Below are 13,344 nucleotides of genomic sequence, written 5' to 3' on the forward strand. Positions count from 1 at the left end.
CATCGTAAAATCGTTCGCATTAACGAATCAGGTATAAGTCATACATGTGTATGTTTTTAAGGCTTGTCATAAGTGATCGTTCGAGGGGTTTCCGGATTAGCAGGGTCCGGTCAGACGAGGTTTCGCTGTATTTGGCACGTGGTGTCACGTGTTCCTGTATACAACGCATAGGTCACAAATCGGTTAAAGTTAAGCATCGTTGGTCGCAGAGGTACCCGGTAGGATGAAATGGTGACCGTTGCCCTTCTAGCGCCTCGTAGGCAACTTGGGTAATTTTATACTCCCCAGGGAGCTGAGAATGAAATCGAGGACACACTGATGCATTGACCGGGTTAATAATATCTTTACCATACACAAGTTCAAGATTAGTTGCTATAAGAATACTGTACTATAATCTCTATAATTATAGAACAACCGAACACGGCACTATTGGTATTTGTAAATGTCAAGTTTATGATAGAACAGAATACTATGTGGAGTCGACGATCTGTGTTAATTGCCTCCTTATGGCTTGACGGGAAATTGTACTCTATGACCCCGATAGAAGATACTGCACTTCACGTGAGCCACGGCGTGTGAATGTACACACACGGGAATGGCAACGTCAGGCCGCCATGTTGCGCGGCGAATTGAACTTGACATTTGAACCGGAAGTGTTTTCGAAGGTCGTTTTCTGTACGTTATTGTTTTAAAACATGTGCCTGTATGTTATTTTAAGCCAGCTGACGCAATATGCCATTTATGTGTAGACGGAATCTTTATTTTGTTCTGGATTCTGTTTTATTTTGGCTAGCTGTTATTTACGTTCTTGAGAATCTACATTCACGTGAAGAAGCAATCAAATGATAACACCCATCCCAGCAGCGTTAACGTCAAATATATAATTGAACACTGTAATAGCTTAAGATAATCACCAACACCGGAACGTCATCTGCCGCACACATGCAAAATGTCCTTTCTAACGCCCAGGGTCAGTGGGTATTCGCTTGTCTAACCGATGACCCGAGTTCGATGTCGGGGTTTGTGCGGAGCTAAGAATGGCCTTGCCTGCCCTAGTGAATTTTACTTAAAGCAGCGAAAAACCCCACTCACATACGTGATTATAACTGTCAATGAAATAGATTATAGGTCCCGCTTGAATACAAATTTACATGTTTGCCTGTTTGTGTCTTGACACGGACAACATTGTATTGGAACGTTTTTGTTTATAAGACAAACATGATACTATTGACATAAGACTAGACTAACATCTAGTCTCTGAAATGAACATAATTTACAGAAAAAAAAGTTGTTAAATTATTGTTATAAAATATAATAAAAAGGAGCTTAGAGACTTTCCTGATACTACAGTAATCTAGACTTGCCAGACTTGCATGGACTGTATTGGATATATTTGATTCAGGGTCTGTATGACAGACCAACATGAGTCATGAAACCTGGTTACATGGTCGCGTGACTTCTTTATTACATGAAGTGAGTGAGTAAGTAAGGTTTTACGCCGCTTTGAGCAATATTCCAGCAATATCACGGCCGGGGTTACCAGAAATGGGCTTCACACATTGTTCCCATATGGGGAATCAAACCCGGATTTTTGGCGTGACGAGCGAACACTTTAACCACGAGGCTACCCCATCGGCCCTTATAACAGGAAGTGGAGGGATCGGGCGTTCAGAATAACGTCATTTCTAGCAGATTACGTTTTTGATGAATTGAAATACCAAGGCATTTTCTCTAATCATCAAGTCCATATCGCGATTATCGGTTTCCCGTTTGAATTTCATTTACATAATAAGTGTCGTGTAGCTGTCTGAATTTTCTCGTAGAAAGAGCTTCATCGATGATCCCCAGTAATATGCTCTGCATAATTCCACAACAGAGTGGTCTTCGGAGTTAGGGCATGTTGTTTTTGTCCTATGATGCAACGCGTGTTTGTGGGTTGTCGACCACCTCTTTTTGACAACGCCCCAACACACACACGACCAAGTTGGGAACAATAGCCATATTCTTGAGTGATTAATTTCAGGCAAATTTAGCAACCCAAAGTCGATTATGGCCGGCCGCGAGTTTGAACTTGCCAAGATTTTCATTAACTCTCGCACAAAGACGAAAATATTAATGGTTTTGTCAAAAATGCCTCTCATTAAGCGATATATTTATTAGCAAATTCTGACCGCCATGGTTAAAAATAATTGCTTGGCTTTTAGCGAATTTCTTCTGATAACAAAAACACCAGCGCAGCGCTGAGAACCCCAAGTAATAGCCAATAGACTGGCTAGATGAAAGTGAGTTATGCCAAAGTTAATTAAGCCAAATCGTAGAGATGGTGGATACTATAATATCTGTATCTGCGATAGGTTACTGTCGGCCTTGCACATTATTTGATGAGAATCTGATCATGGACATCAGTTATGATGACTCACATGACCAGTGCTGTGACATGTCCTGGACGTGATTCTGGTCTGGTTCTGCCCTTCAGTGGATTAAGCCTTCTGTATGATCTGTATCCGGTGTCACCATCAACTTGTTACCATTGTCTAGCGGACACGGAGGCCCTTTACCGTCCACTACCGCCATGGATGTTTGGAATCTGATAAATGACAATCTGAAATATGAGGAACGGCAAACAGATGAGCCTTGTCATTAATCTTCGGTCGATCGTATGTTTCATCTGAACGGCTCGCGCCGAGCCGTATAGGCAATGAAACGGACTCTCGTTTGTTCAATGTGTGTGACGTGATTGACGGACAATGGGCAAACTATGTTATGATAGTTTTGATTAGTTGTGACGGAGCAATAACTACATTCATTTAGTCCGGAATGTCTGTAAATTCGACATGATCGTGTTGGGATATCAAAATACAGCTTATTATTGACACACACACACATGTTCACGAAACATCCATCAACAGCTTTGTAAACACGGACACAGAGATTCAACCGAAACCTATACCACAGGAAATGGCTTTCTGATTTAATCACAAGCACTTACGTCCACGCTGACAATCACGGTGAACGTTCGATACGGGGACTGACGTTGTCTTTAAAACAGATAGCACAGGCTCGCTCCGGCGGCATGGACGTTGTCTGCGGTTGTAGATTAATACTACCGTCATGCCTGTATGTAATTACCACTCAAAACGCTGTCAGATTACGCCAACAGGATTACATACATGTTCTACCCAAGACCTCCCAATTCATCACATCTTATCTCTCATGTTCCACACACTCCCGGGCGCACTGTAATTTATCAGTCTTGCAAATTTAATTCAGATAAGATAATATTTTGATAGTGGAATAGCGTTGCCAGGGATGCTTGTGGTAGTGGTTGCACGCACGCAACGAAACGCGGGGCAGGATCTGTGTCTATCCCAGAACACTGATTGATAGCCACATTGCGTTTAGCCTATATAAGATCCCTGTTTGCGATACGTCGCCGTCACGAGGTCACAGTATCAAGTATTGAATACCTCCCATCCCGTCGCCATTATTCTTTTGTGAAACATATAATTTAATTTTCAGATTGATAATTTATCGCGAGTTCAGATATTGATAGACATGTTGCGTTTAACCTGTATAAATTTCCGCTTGGGATATGTTCCGCCATGAGGTCAAAGTATAGAGTACTTGATACAACCCGATCTGCCGCCATTCTACCTTTATGTAAAATGTAATTCATATTTCAGGATGAATGAATTCTTTATTGGCATACTGATATGAAAAAAAATATTTAAAAGATTCATGTTTCCATTTCACATCCCCGAATATCTGTGATGGGTATTTACCATGTTGATTGTAATCATTATGAAATGTTTTGAACATTTGTAGATTTTATCTTTCACTAATTCAAACTATAATTCCACGTGCTTTTCGATCGTGTGCGACTTAAATGTCCACCATGGGGGGTTTTTTTTTAATATAATTAAAGCAGCAATGCTATCAAAACCTTTTATTATTATTTTTTCTGCTCGTCTCGGTGGTCCTGACATGGGGATTGACATGTATCATGTATATGTCTCAAAAATATGTTTCTTTATGATCTGTGAGCTTATATTTGGTTTCGTATCTTCCAGTATTAAAACATATACGTAAACCATAGAACAATCAGTCCTATTATCTGCCGAAACATATTCCATGTGGCGTTAAAGCCAAAGCAGTGATGAGAAGTATTGAAACTTCACTGGAAGTCAGCGGCGACACTGCGAACACACACATTTCCATCTGTGTACATGTGTCTTGAATGTGTGATCGACGTGGACATAACTAGCTACATGTCTAACACTTGTGTTGTCAATTTCAGCCTTCCACTGTACGTTCCCACCGGAGTGGCGTGGCACCTGGTACCAGAGTGGCGTGGCTCAAGGCAAGCTGCAGATCACCAAACACAGCATCTCACAACGAGGCCATTGCGTCAATAGCGTCGGCAATAAGTATCTACTTTTGGATAAGTAAGTAAAAGCTCACTAATAGATTCTCTCCTCAAGCTCTGTTTTCATCGTTATGGGAATCTCTTATACAGGCCATGCAACTCCCAAGAAAACTTAGCGTTATGGAAATTTCCCATACAAATCAAGAAATACAAATATCGGAACCTACCACTTTGTCAAGTCTAGATTTCGTGTCAGTTTCGGGTATTCTTTGTGCTCCTTTCTGTTATTTATTAAAACATAACAAAAAATGTTAACGTGATTATATTTCAGAGGACACATTGTTAGTCTATCTTAAAGTCTATCTTTTTTCCGGACATCTTCGATCGTTCCTGGATAGTTTTGAAACGGATCACTGGATTGTCGGATAAGTCGAATCCGGGTATATGACTTCAGGGGAATTAAAATCATTTCGTTTCCGAACAATCTACACTGTATGGCAGTGTCTTATCATAGATAACCAAACCGCCCAGTTAAACGAGGGTCCGGTATATGTAGTAGGAAGACAAAACCGTCAAGTTTTAACACGGATTTATTGTTTCTATGAAAACCAAACCGCTCAATTTAACGAGGGTCAAGTGTAAGAAGTAGGAAGACATGACATCCAGTTTAACGGGTGTCCAGTTTACCGGATGGAAGACCGAGTCGTCCAGTAATGCGAGGGTCTAGTTTACATAGAAGGACGAACAATTCGACCAAATGTAAAGAGGACGAAATGTTTAAGAAAGGGAGGTTCGGTCGTCCAGTTTAATGAGGGTCAAGAGTATGCGATCGGAGACGTTACATGACACGGGGCTTTCTGTGTCTGCGTGATACCGACTCGCATGTTAAAAACACAGACGTGTCAATGCGTCCTGGCGTCCCAATTCGGTGTTCTAATCTTAATAAGGTCATCTAGATTAGGGGGACATGTGATATGGTTCCTTTCAATGCATTGAAAGGCCCTTCAACATATTTCAACCAGCAGATTGGTATTTTCTCAGAAGCGTGTAAGATTTGTCATGTTTGTGTTTAAGCGGGTTAGTCGGTGCCGGCCTTCATCAGGTCTTCGTTACAAGGCGTTGAAAAATTGCAATTAATTTTATCTCTGAAAAATGTGTTTAATTAAATCCCCCTCAGTCAAGTGTGGTGTTCCTTGCCAGTGGGATTAAATAGTCCCAAGCGGTCTTACTCATTACCCTTTCTAAAGTGCGTTGGTTAGCACCCAAGTCGTTGGCACCAACTGCTAATACACCGTAATGGACAGTGAGTGTGTGTGCTCCGGTAATGACTTAACACTGATAACATTGACATGGGCCCAGGCCATTCCTCTACTCACCAAGAGGGGAGATGTCAAAACGTCATAACCAAAAAATTCACACAGTAAGAAAATTAATAGGATTAATCAAAAATGCAATAAAAGTGATATTTTAAAAAATGATATTTTACAAGAATATTGCTATGAAAATCGATATAAAAATTACATTTGAGATTTTGATACGACCCCTAAGATGTGGCTCCTTGCAAGGACGCACATCCCCGTCTTAAAATTAAAGATTGGTAATTTAACGTTAATTATGCACCTGGGGCCTGGCATTCGGCGTTGGCCGACTGGGGACCTTGTCGTCTGAGTTTCGGCGCCTCTGCACAAAGGATCTTCCTTCCTGACAATAACAGCAAGATGTTTTATTGTGGTTGGTGCACGGAGGGACCTTCATCATCTCAGCTCTATTTTCTGCATGGCTACTACACTCTTGTACAGAATTCCGACACAAAGATTTATAATTGTTGTCAGGCAGTAGAGGAAGACCTGACTCCAGGAATCTCGCCAGATATGCACAATGGTCTCTCCAAACCCGGATCTGTGAACAACCCAACATGCAATGAACGAGAAATTGGCCGAATTCCATTGTTTTTGTCGTATAAATTGCTATCTCTGTATCTTGAAGTCAGCTTGACGAGAACTAAGGGATGACGGTTTCCATTAATCAGAAGATAAGTTAAGGTCATGAGGTTGAGGTCAAGGTCAACGTGGTGCGTACGTTCATCACCCCGACAGAGTTCACCTTCAGCTACCCTATAACTGTCATCATGCTATAGTAACATGGTTCAGCGACAGACGTTAATTCTTAGTCCGCATCGGTGTTAAGTTATTTAGATAATTTATACACATACAAATACACACCCACCACCACCACGACCACCACACCAAACAACAAGAAACACACACACACAAACATCACACACAAACACACCCAGACACCACCACACCCATCCACATCACTCCACACCACTCCACACCACTCCACACCATCAACCCCATCACCCCCCCCCCCCCCCCCCCCCCCCTTCTCTCCTCTCCATACACACATTCACACACAGACACCACCACACCACGCCACACCACACCGCACCACATCACACAAGACCAGACAATCACACGGATACCACACACACACACCCCACACACACACACACACACACACACACACACACACACACACACACACACACACACACACACACACACACACACACACACACACACGTACTCGCTGATCACAGGGTCTAATGATTTCTCAATTAGATAATTCCTCTACATCTCCGCATATGATCGTATCTCCGAAGATTGCAATATCATCAGCAATGCTCGCTGTTGCCAATCAGGACAAATATTGAACAAAATATCTCCTGTCACCATGATGGCCGTGAGTCAGCCAGGTGCTTGGATGAATAATTAAACTAATAATCACACAGTCACGCATGCTGAGTTTCATTATATGTATCAATGTCTCTTTTGTTTCATATCATCTCCTACGCTGTTTACCGACACAGAATGACAAATCATTTCAGAAGCCACAATTGGCTATGCAGAGTTGCGCCCCTTAGACATGCCAGAACCCTATGATCATGGGTGCAATGGATCCTGTTCGCTTTGGTTATGTTACTAGGTTTGTCAGCATCACGTCTCATGGGTTTGACCGAAGTGGTATACATCTTAGTCCTGTATTACTTCGGGCTTTCCTCCCACATTAGCTGACACGTTGTGATATAACTGACATACTGTTGAAAGCGGCGTTAAACCAAACTCAATCACTGTACAGTACCGATAGCGTGGCCCTAATGCGCTGCAGGTCTCTGTGCAGAGACCACTCTTACACATAGTCATGGGGGTACGGTTGACCCAGTCGTGTAAAAATCGCTGTGTAGATTTGCGTCCCTTACTCGTACCAGGATCTGCTGAATGTATTCCGATTTTCTAGAATTATGAAACTTTGGTTCAGTATCAAAATCGTGCATTTCGGTAAAGTGATTAACAACATCGATGGACACAGTCTCAATCATCCCAAATATAGTGACACGCTATGAAATATTTTAGATACTGTTCTAAGCGGCATAAAACACAATTCACGCGTTTATAGTCTGTCGTCAGCCTTTAACAACAGACAGTTTCCGGTTTATCTTCATAACCCCATACGATGCTTCTTAATGGATGCGAACAATGATATCAGGTTTTTTTTAAACTGCTCTAATCATATTCTGTATTAGCCTGTTAGAAGTGCGGGCATACGACTCCTACATTATTTTGTCCCCTAACAATGTCGTGTTTCTTCTTAAGAGAAAACCATCTCAGATTGCCGGCTTTATGTTGTCACGAGCACACAATAGAAATAACAGTAAATTCTCCATCCATTTTTTTTATGTTTCATTATCCCATTTCGCCCAGCATGATAATATTTGGTCTCCGATATGGCACATTAGCATCATATAAAGACGAATCTGGGTCATAAATTTGCTATTTGCAAAAAAATATCGCTTTTGTTTTAATGATTTTCAGATGTCGTTTATTTAATCAATATCGACTGCGAAGCCTCATCACTATAACCAGGGCTAAAGAACGAACCAGGTCGTTTTGTCAAAAAGAGTATTAGCCGACTGCGTGTCAATCCATACACTTTCAGCCACGAGCACTAGGCATAAACTTGTATTTATATCGCGATATAACCTGATACATACGATGGAAAAGTTGCAGTGTAGATAACAAGTGTTCATGCCCAATTCGTACACATTATCTTCAAAAAACAGTGATTGAACTCTAGAAATGTTCCCAAATCATGACATAATTAATATTAGTAAGATAAAACTGGTTCTTTTATTAATATCCTGATAACAACAGGGCGACGATTATGAGAGGTAGCATGAGAGGTTCATTCGATTATAATCACATGATATTACTATGCTTCATGGTACATACGACGCTAATCATAAGTTATTCCTGTGATGTTCTTAGCAATCGATAAATGACCTAATTTTGTGCGTGCGTTAATAACTATAATCATAATAATACGTTATCTGCACTGTCTTTCTTGAACATGCCCACATCAATATCAGGACAGAAATTATCACTGACTTTGTTGCCTTACCGTGCGTGACGTCCGTGTTAACTATCTTCCTCATTAACGGAACAAACACAACAACCCTGTTTACCTACGAGATGTAATATTGATATCGAAAGAGGTGATAATTCCAGTAATGGCAACTTCTGTCAACAATCTTGCTCTGGTGCTATTTGCAGCCAGGGTTGAACAAGATTGTTTGACGGACGTATGGTTGTAACGTATTGTTCGGTTGTGATGTCACAGCGCGATGCACAATGCCCATTGAGCCCCAGGCTCTCATTATTTCTGTTTGTTCAATGTTGGTGTTTGTTAAATGTTTGTACATTACATGATTGCGTCGTTTTATTGATGTGGCTGTTTACAAGGTTTATTCTGAGGAATCTCACGCTATATTTGATTTTCCATTGATGATGGTCACTCTGACCTTTGGAGGGATTCACCCGCCGCTGTTGATTCAAGAGTTGCATTATCGTATTTTTACCCAAATTGGCTTGTCGCAACATGTTAATTTCAATTAACTTTACATCCCTCCTATTTGTTTATTTATTTTTTAAAAAGAAGTTGAAATTCTTGTTAACGTCACCCCCGGTAAACGTGAAACCTTGTAAATCCGGACGGGATTTTCCAAGTAAAATTGTCCGGAATAAAAAATGTCCAGATTAACAGATGTCCTGATTTTCGAGTAATAGGTCCACAATATTGTCCCTTTCATAACAGAAACACTTTTTTTTCAATGGCAAAATATCAAAAGGACGGTTGCTAGATATGCTTGACCGAATAAAGGGATTTCGCTGTATATTCATTCCGTCAGTACACACCGAGGTAAATCATGGAAACCTCTGACTTAATCAATGTTCTGGAAGTGTAAAGTAAGGTCACCTTAACCAACACTGGTTCCTGATATGTATAAGCAAATAACTATTCTAGAAGTACCGAGTTAACATGTGGGGTCTACTGTTCCAATGTAAATAATAGACCTCAGAGTACATGCAAAGATTGTAGGGCAGGTTGCTTATAGGTGCGTAAAATGCATTCAACCGAAAAGCAATTGGAAGCAGTCACACTAACATGGCTGGCAACAGGATGTCGGGAGAGGACTCAGTCGCACTCATTTGGCTAGCAACATGCTGGTACACTGACAAACACGGGCATGGCATCCAATACAAGCACACACTACATGCTGACGTCAGCAACAATTACAGGCATATAATGTATACTAGCGTCGGCATTCAATACAGATATGCAGTATGTGTTAATATCGGCATTCAATACAAGTATATAATACATGATAATATCGACATCCGACACCCGCGAAGATCCGGGGTAGAATAGGTATACAATGAATGATAATATCGGCATTCAATACAGGTATACAATGAATGATAATATCGGCATTCAATACAGGTATACAATGAATGATAATATCGGCATTCAATACAGGTATACAATGCATGATAATATCGGCATTCAATACAGGTATACAATGCATGATAATATCGGCATTCAATACAGGTATACAAAGCATGATAATATCGGCATTCAATACAGGTATACAATGCATGATAATATCGGCATTCAATACAGGTATACAATGCATGATAATATCGGCATTCAATACAGGTATACAATGCATGATAATATCGGCATTCAATACAGGTATACAATGCATGATAATATCGGCATTCAATACAGGTATACAATGCATGATAATATCGGCATTCAATACAGGTATACAATGCATGATAATATCGGCATTCAATACAGGTATACAATGCATGATAATATCGGCATTCAATACAGGTATACAATGCATGATACTCTCCGCATCCAATAACAAGGACGACCAATACCACAGAAAATGACAACTTGAGGATTAAAAACACCCTACAACAACGTCCATCCGCAATTCCTAAAATACCTCTACTCCTTTTACTTCCGAGAGTGTTTACAACCGTTATACTCAGGACAGGTGTCACAATACCAACATCGGTGCCCGTCTTCCCTGGCCCTAATGACGTGTATCCACCAGCAAACAAACCGTCTTCCTACCATGGTTCCTGGACCCCCGGCGTTCGTGGCCTCAAAGGGCCCTCCAATTACGGACCAGCGTATTTTGTCATGCATAATTTATATCCTCCATTATGTTGTTTAGCGAGTCCACGGACTAAATCGAACGGCAAAGCCATCCCTGTAAGTATTTCTTGAATAATTGAGAATGATCGTATGGCGGATTGGGAGTTTGTCCACGGTGCCCTGGAAGAATACATCATTGTCTCTGGGGACGGAGGTGATAAGTAGCCAAGACACCAGACAATTAGTAAAACATTAGCTACCATTAGGCCCGTTCCTTGGTTGGACAATAGAGGAAACTGATACGATTTTGTCACACTTTTACAAGCTAAATGACTCTCCTTCAGCTGGGAACGTTCTGGAAATTCTGGAAATATATCAGTTATTGGTATGACCTTTGAAGCAACTAGTTCCTGTAATGTGGAATATGCATATTGTATTAATCATGTTAAAAATGTCGAGATTAAATTCAAATGCCCTGCCACTGATTTGATCGTCAAGATGAACATGTGCGAGCTGCGATCATTTTGATTTGTTCCATTGAAAATATTTGATTCGGAAATTTAACATTTCATCAAAGTTTCAGGACCAAATTATCTTGGATAAAAAACAAAACATGCAGATTGGATATTTGTGATTATTATTTTTTGTCCTGGTTGTCGAAGAGAAGTTGCTTTAGGCTACGGCTTTCGAAGTACAAAAAGCGTAACATTTTTTTCTCAAGTTTTCAAAACAGCAAGTTTGATTCTATTTGATTTAAATCCCAAACAATAAATCTATTTCGACGGTTACGTGTGTTCATGAAAGTTTAAAGCAATGACAACGTCAAAGCTGACATGGCGTTTTGATTCAAATCCGAGGTGTTTATTTGTCGGTTCATCTTGTCTTAACTCGCTGTCACACAGGCCCACAATAGAAAGATGCATTATCCCCACTAAACATATTGATCTTATTGTCCCTTTTGAAGATATTTGTAGGCGTGTAACAATGACAAAGAAAGACATTGCCTTCCCCTGTTTTTAGACCTGCAAATTTAAACGTCAATATTCCCGTACAGCCTGCTATTTGATCAAACATGGCGGCCAGTGAAAGCATCTCGCGATATTTCCACTTGATATATGATCAGCTGGAAAAACGATGTTTGGGAAGGAAATTGCCAATGGACTTCTTTTAATAGGTTGCTTTTTTTGGTCTTTTAAAAATGAAACGCCGAGAGTCAAGATTGAAAATGAAGTCCATTTATCACCTTTGTGACCCTTCGAATGGTTTGATGTGTAGCTCAATAAATGCTATATGGCATTTGATGTGGCGTATGTTGACACAACTAGACATATATTAATAGGGTACAGATCGACGAATATATAGAGCAGGTCGTGCGTTAACCCTTTCACTGGATGCGCAAGCTGACCTACACGCCTAGACATACGGGCCTTCACACTAGATGACCCAGGGTGCATTGCGGTTAAAAGGAAGCCCGTATTTCCGCTACTTCAAACGTGATTTGGCTTGTGATATTTTCCTATGCTTCAGTAGTAGAATGGCTGGCTCCATAAACAGTAGGAGCGAATGATAAGCAGTATTTCATCATAAATACACACCTTAAGTGGCTATACAGTTTGATTTATTCTTACATAGCATGAGTTGTGATGCTTTGAATTCATATTTGAAATAATAAAATATATTTCTATGAAATACTGAAAAGCATAATTGGATTATTTAGTTGTAACCTTATTCAGTTTTCATGTCGCCTTGTTGGTATGACGGTAACCATGGAAAAATATATTCTCAACTATTTTAGGTTTCAAAATCTCAGATTTCTGGAGAGCTATGAAGAGAATTAACTTTATGGCGATCGTTGTAAATTCTGCTGTGTCACCTTACCAAAATGATCATGACGAATGCAGGAAGCTGTAGCATTAGCGAGCCTAGATGTCGCATTCCTTTCGTCATGCTGTCTTTTGTAATCTTGAACAAAGATGAATAGTGTGTCATTAAATGCCTTTGTTTGTACTGCATCAGACCAACACTTAGCTATAAAAAAATTTAAATAATTGTTGTTGTTTTTAACAATAATTTCATAATTCAGAGAACGTTGAGGCTCTTCTCCCGGTTCACATTTGCCGTAATCCATATGTGACATGTCGTAAAATGTGAATTAATGCCCTTCTTGTTTGGTATATCACGTTGTATCTCTGATGATTTACTATGATACTCAGCTGTGCTGCTTCATGATGGCGACAGAATAACTGAGACTATGTCGTTAAGTATATCCCGATATACGGCGCTTCGAACCTGCGCAGTGAACATAAACCATACTAGCAGACATATTGGATCGTGTGGATTCCAGCTTGCTGCATTACATTACATAAAAGGCTTGAATATCTATTATAGACATTATTGTTATTGAGACAAAGTGACCCAGGATCATGTTCCAAAGCCATCGTAGCGCTAAGACGATTGTAACTCCAATA

The 13,344-nt window shown here is 40.3% G+C and overlaps 1 protein-coding gene across 1 annotated transcript in view; it reads left to right on the plus strand.

The window, feature by feature from the left end:
- LOC139479718 (uncharacterized) overlaps positions 1-13,344 on the plus strand; it is a 90,482-nt gene that overhangs the window by 40,469 nt on the left and 36,669 nt on the right. The window contains exon 2 of the mRNA XM_071262569.1: positions 4,298-4,445. Coding sequence (XP_071118670.1) covers positions 4,298-4,445 — 148 coding nt within the window. The remainder of the gene's footprint in view (positions 1-4,297; positions 4,446-13,344) is intronic.

The sequence above is a fragment of the Haliotis cracherodii genome, unplaced genomic scaffold (assembly GCF_022045235.1).
Source record: "Haliotis cracherodii isolate W230 unplaced genomic scaffold, xgHalCrac1.p SCAF_4, whole genome shotgun sequence".
Lineage (NCBI taxonomy): Eukaryota > Metazoa > Mollusca > Gastropoda > Lepetellida > Haliotidae > Haliotis > Haliotis cracherodii.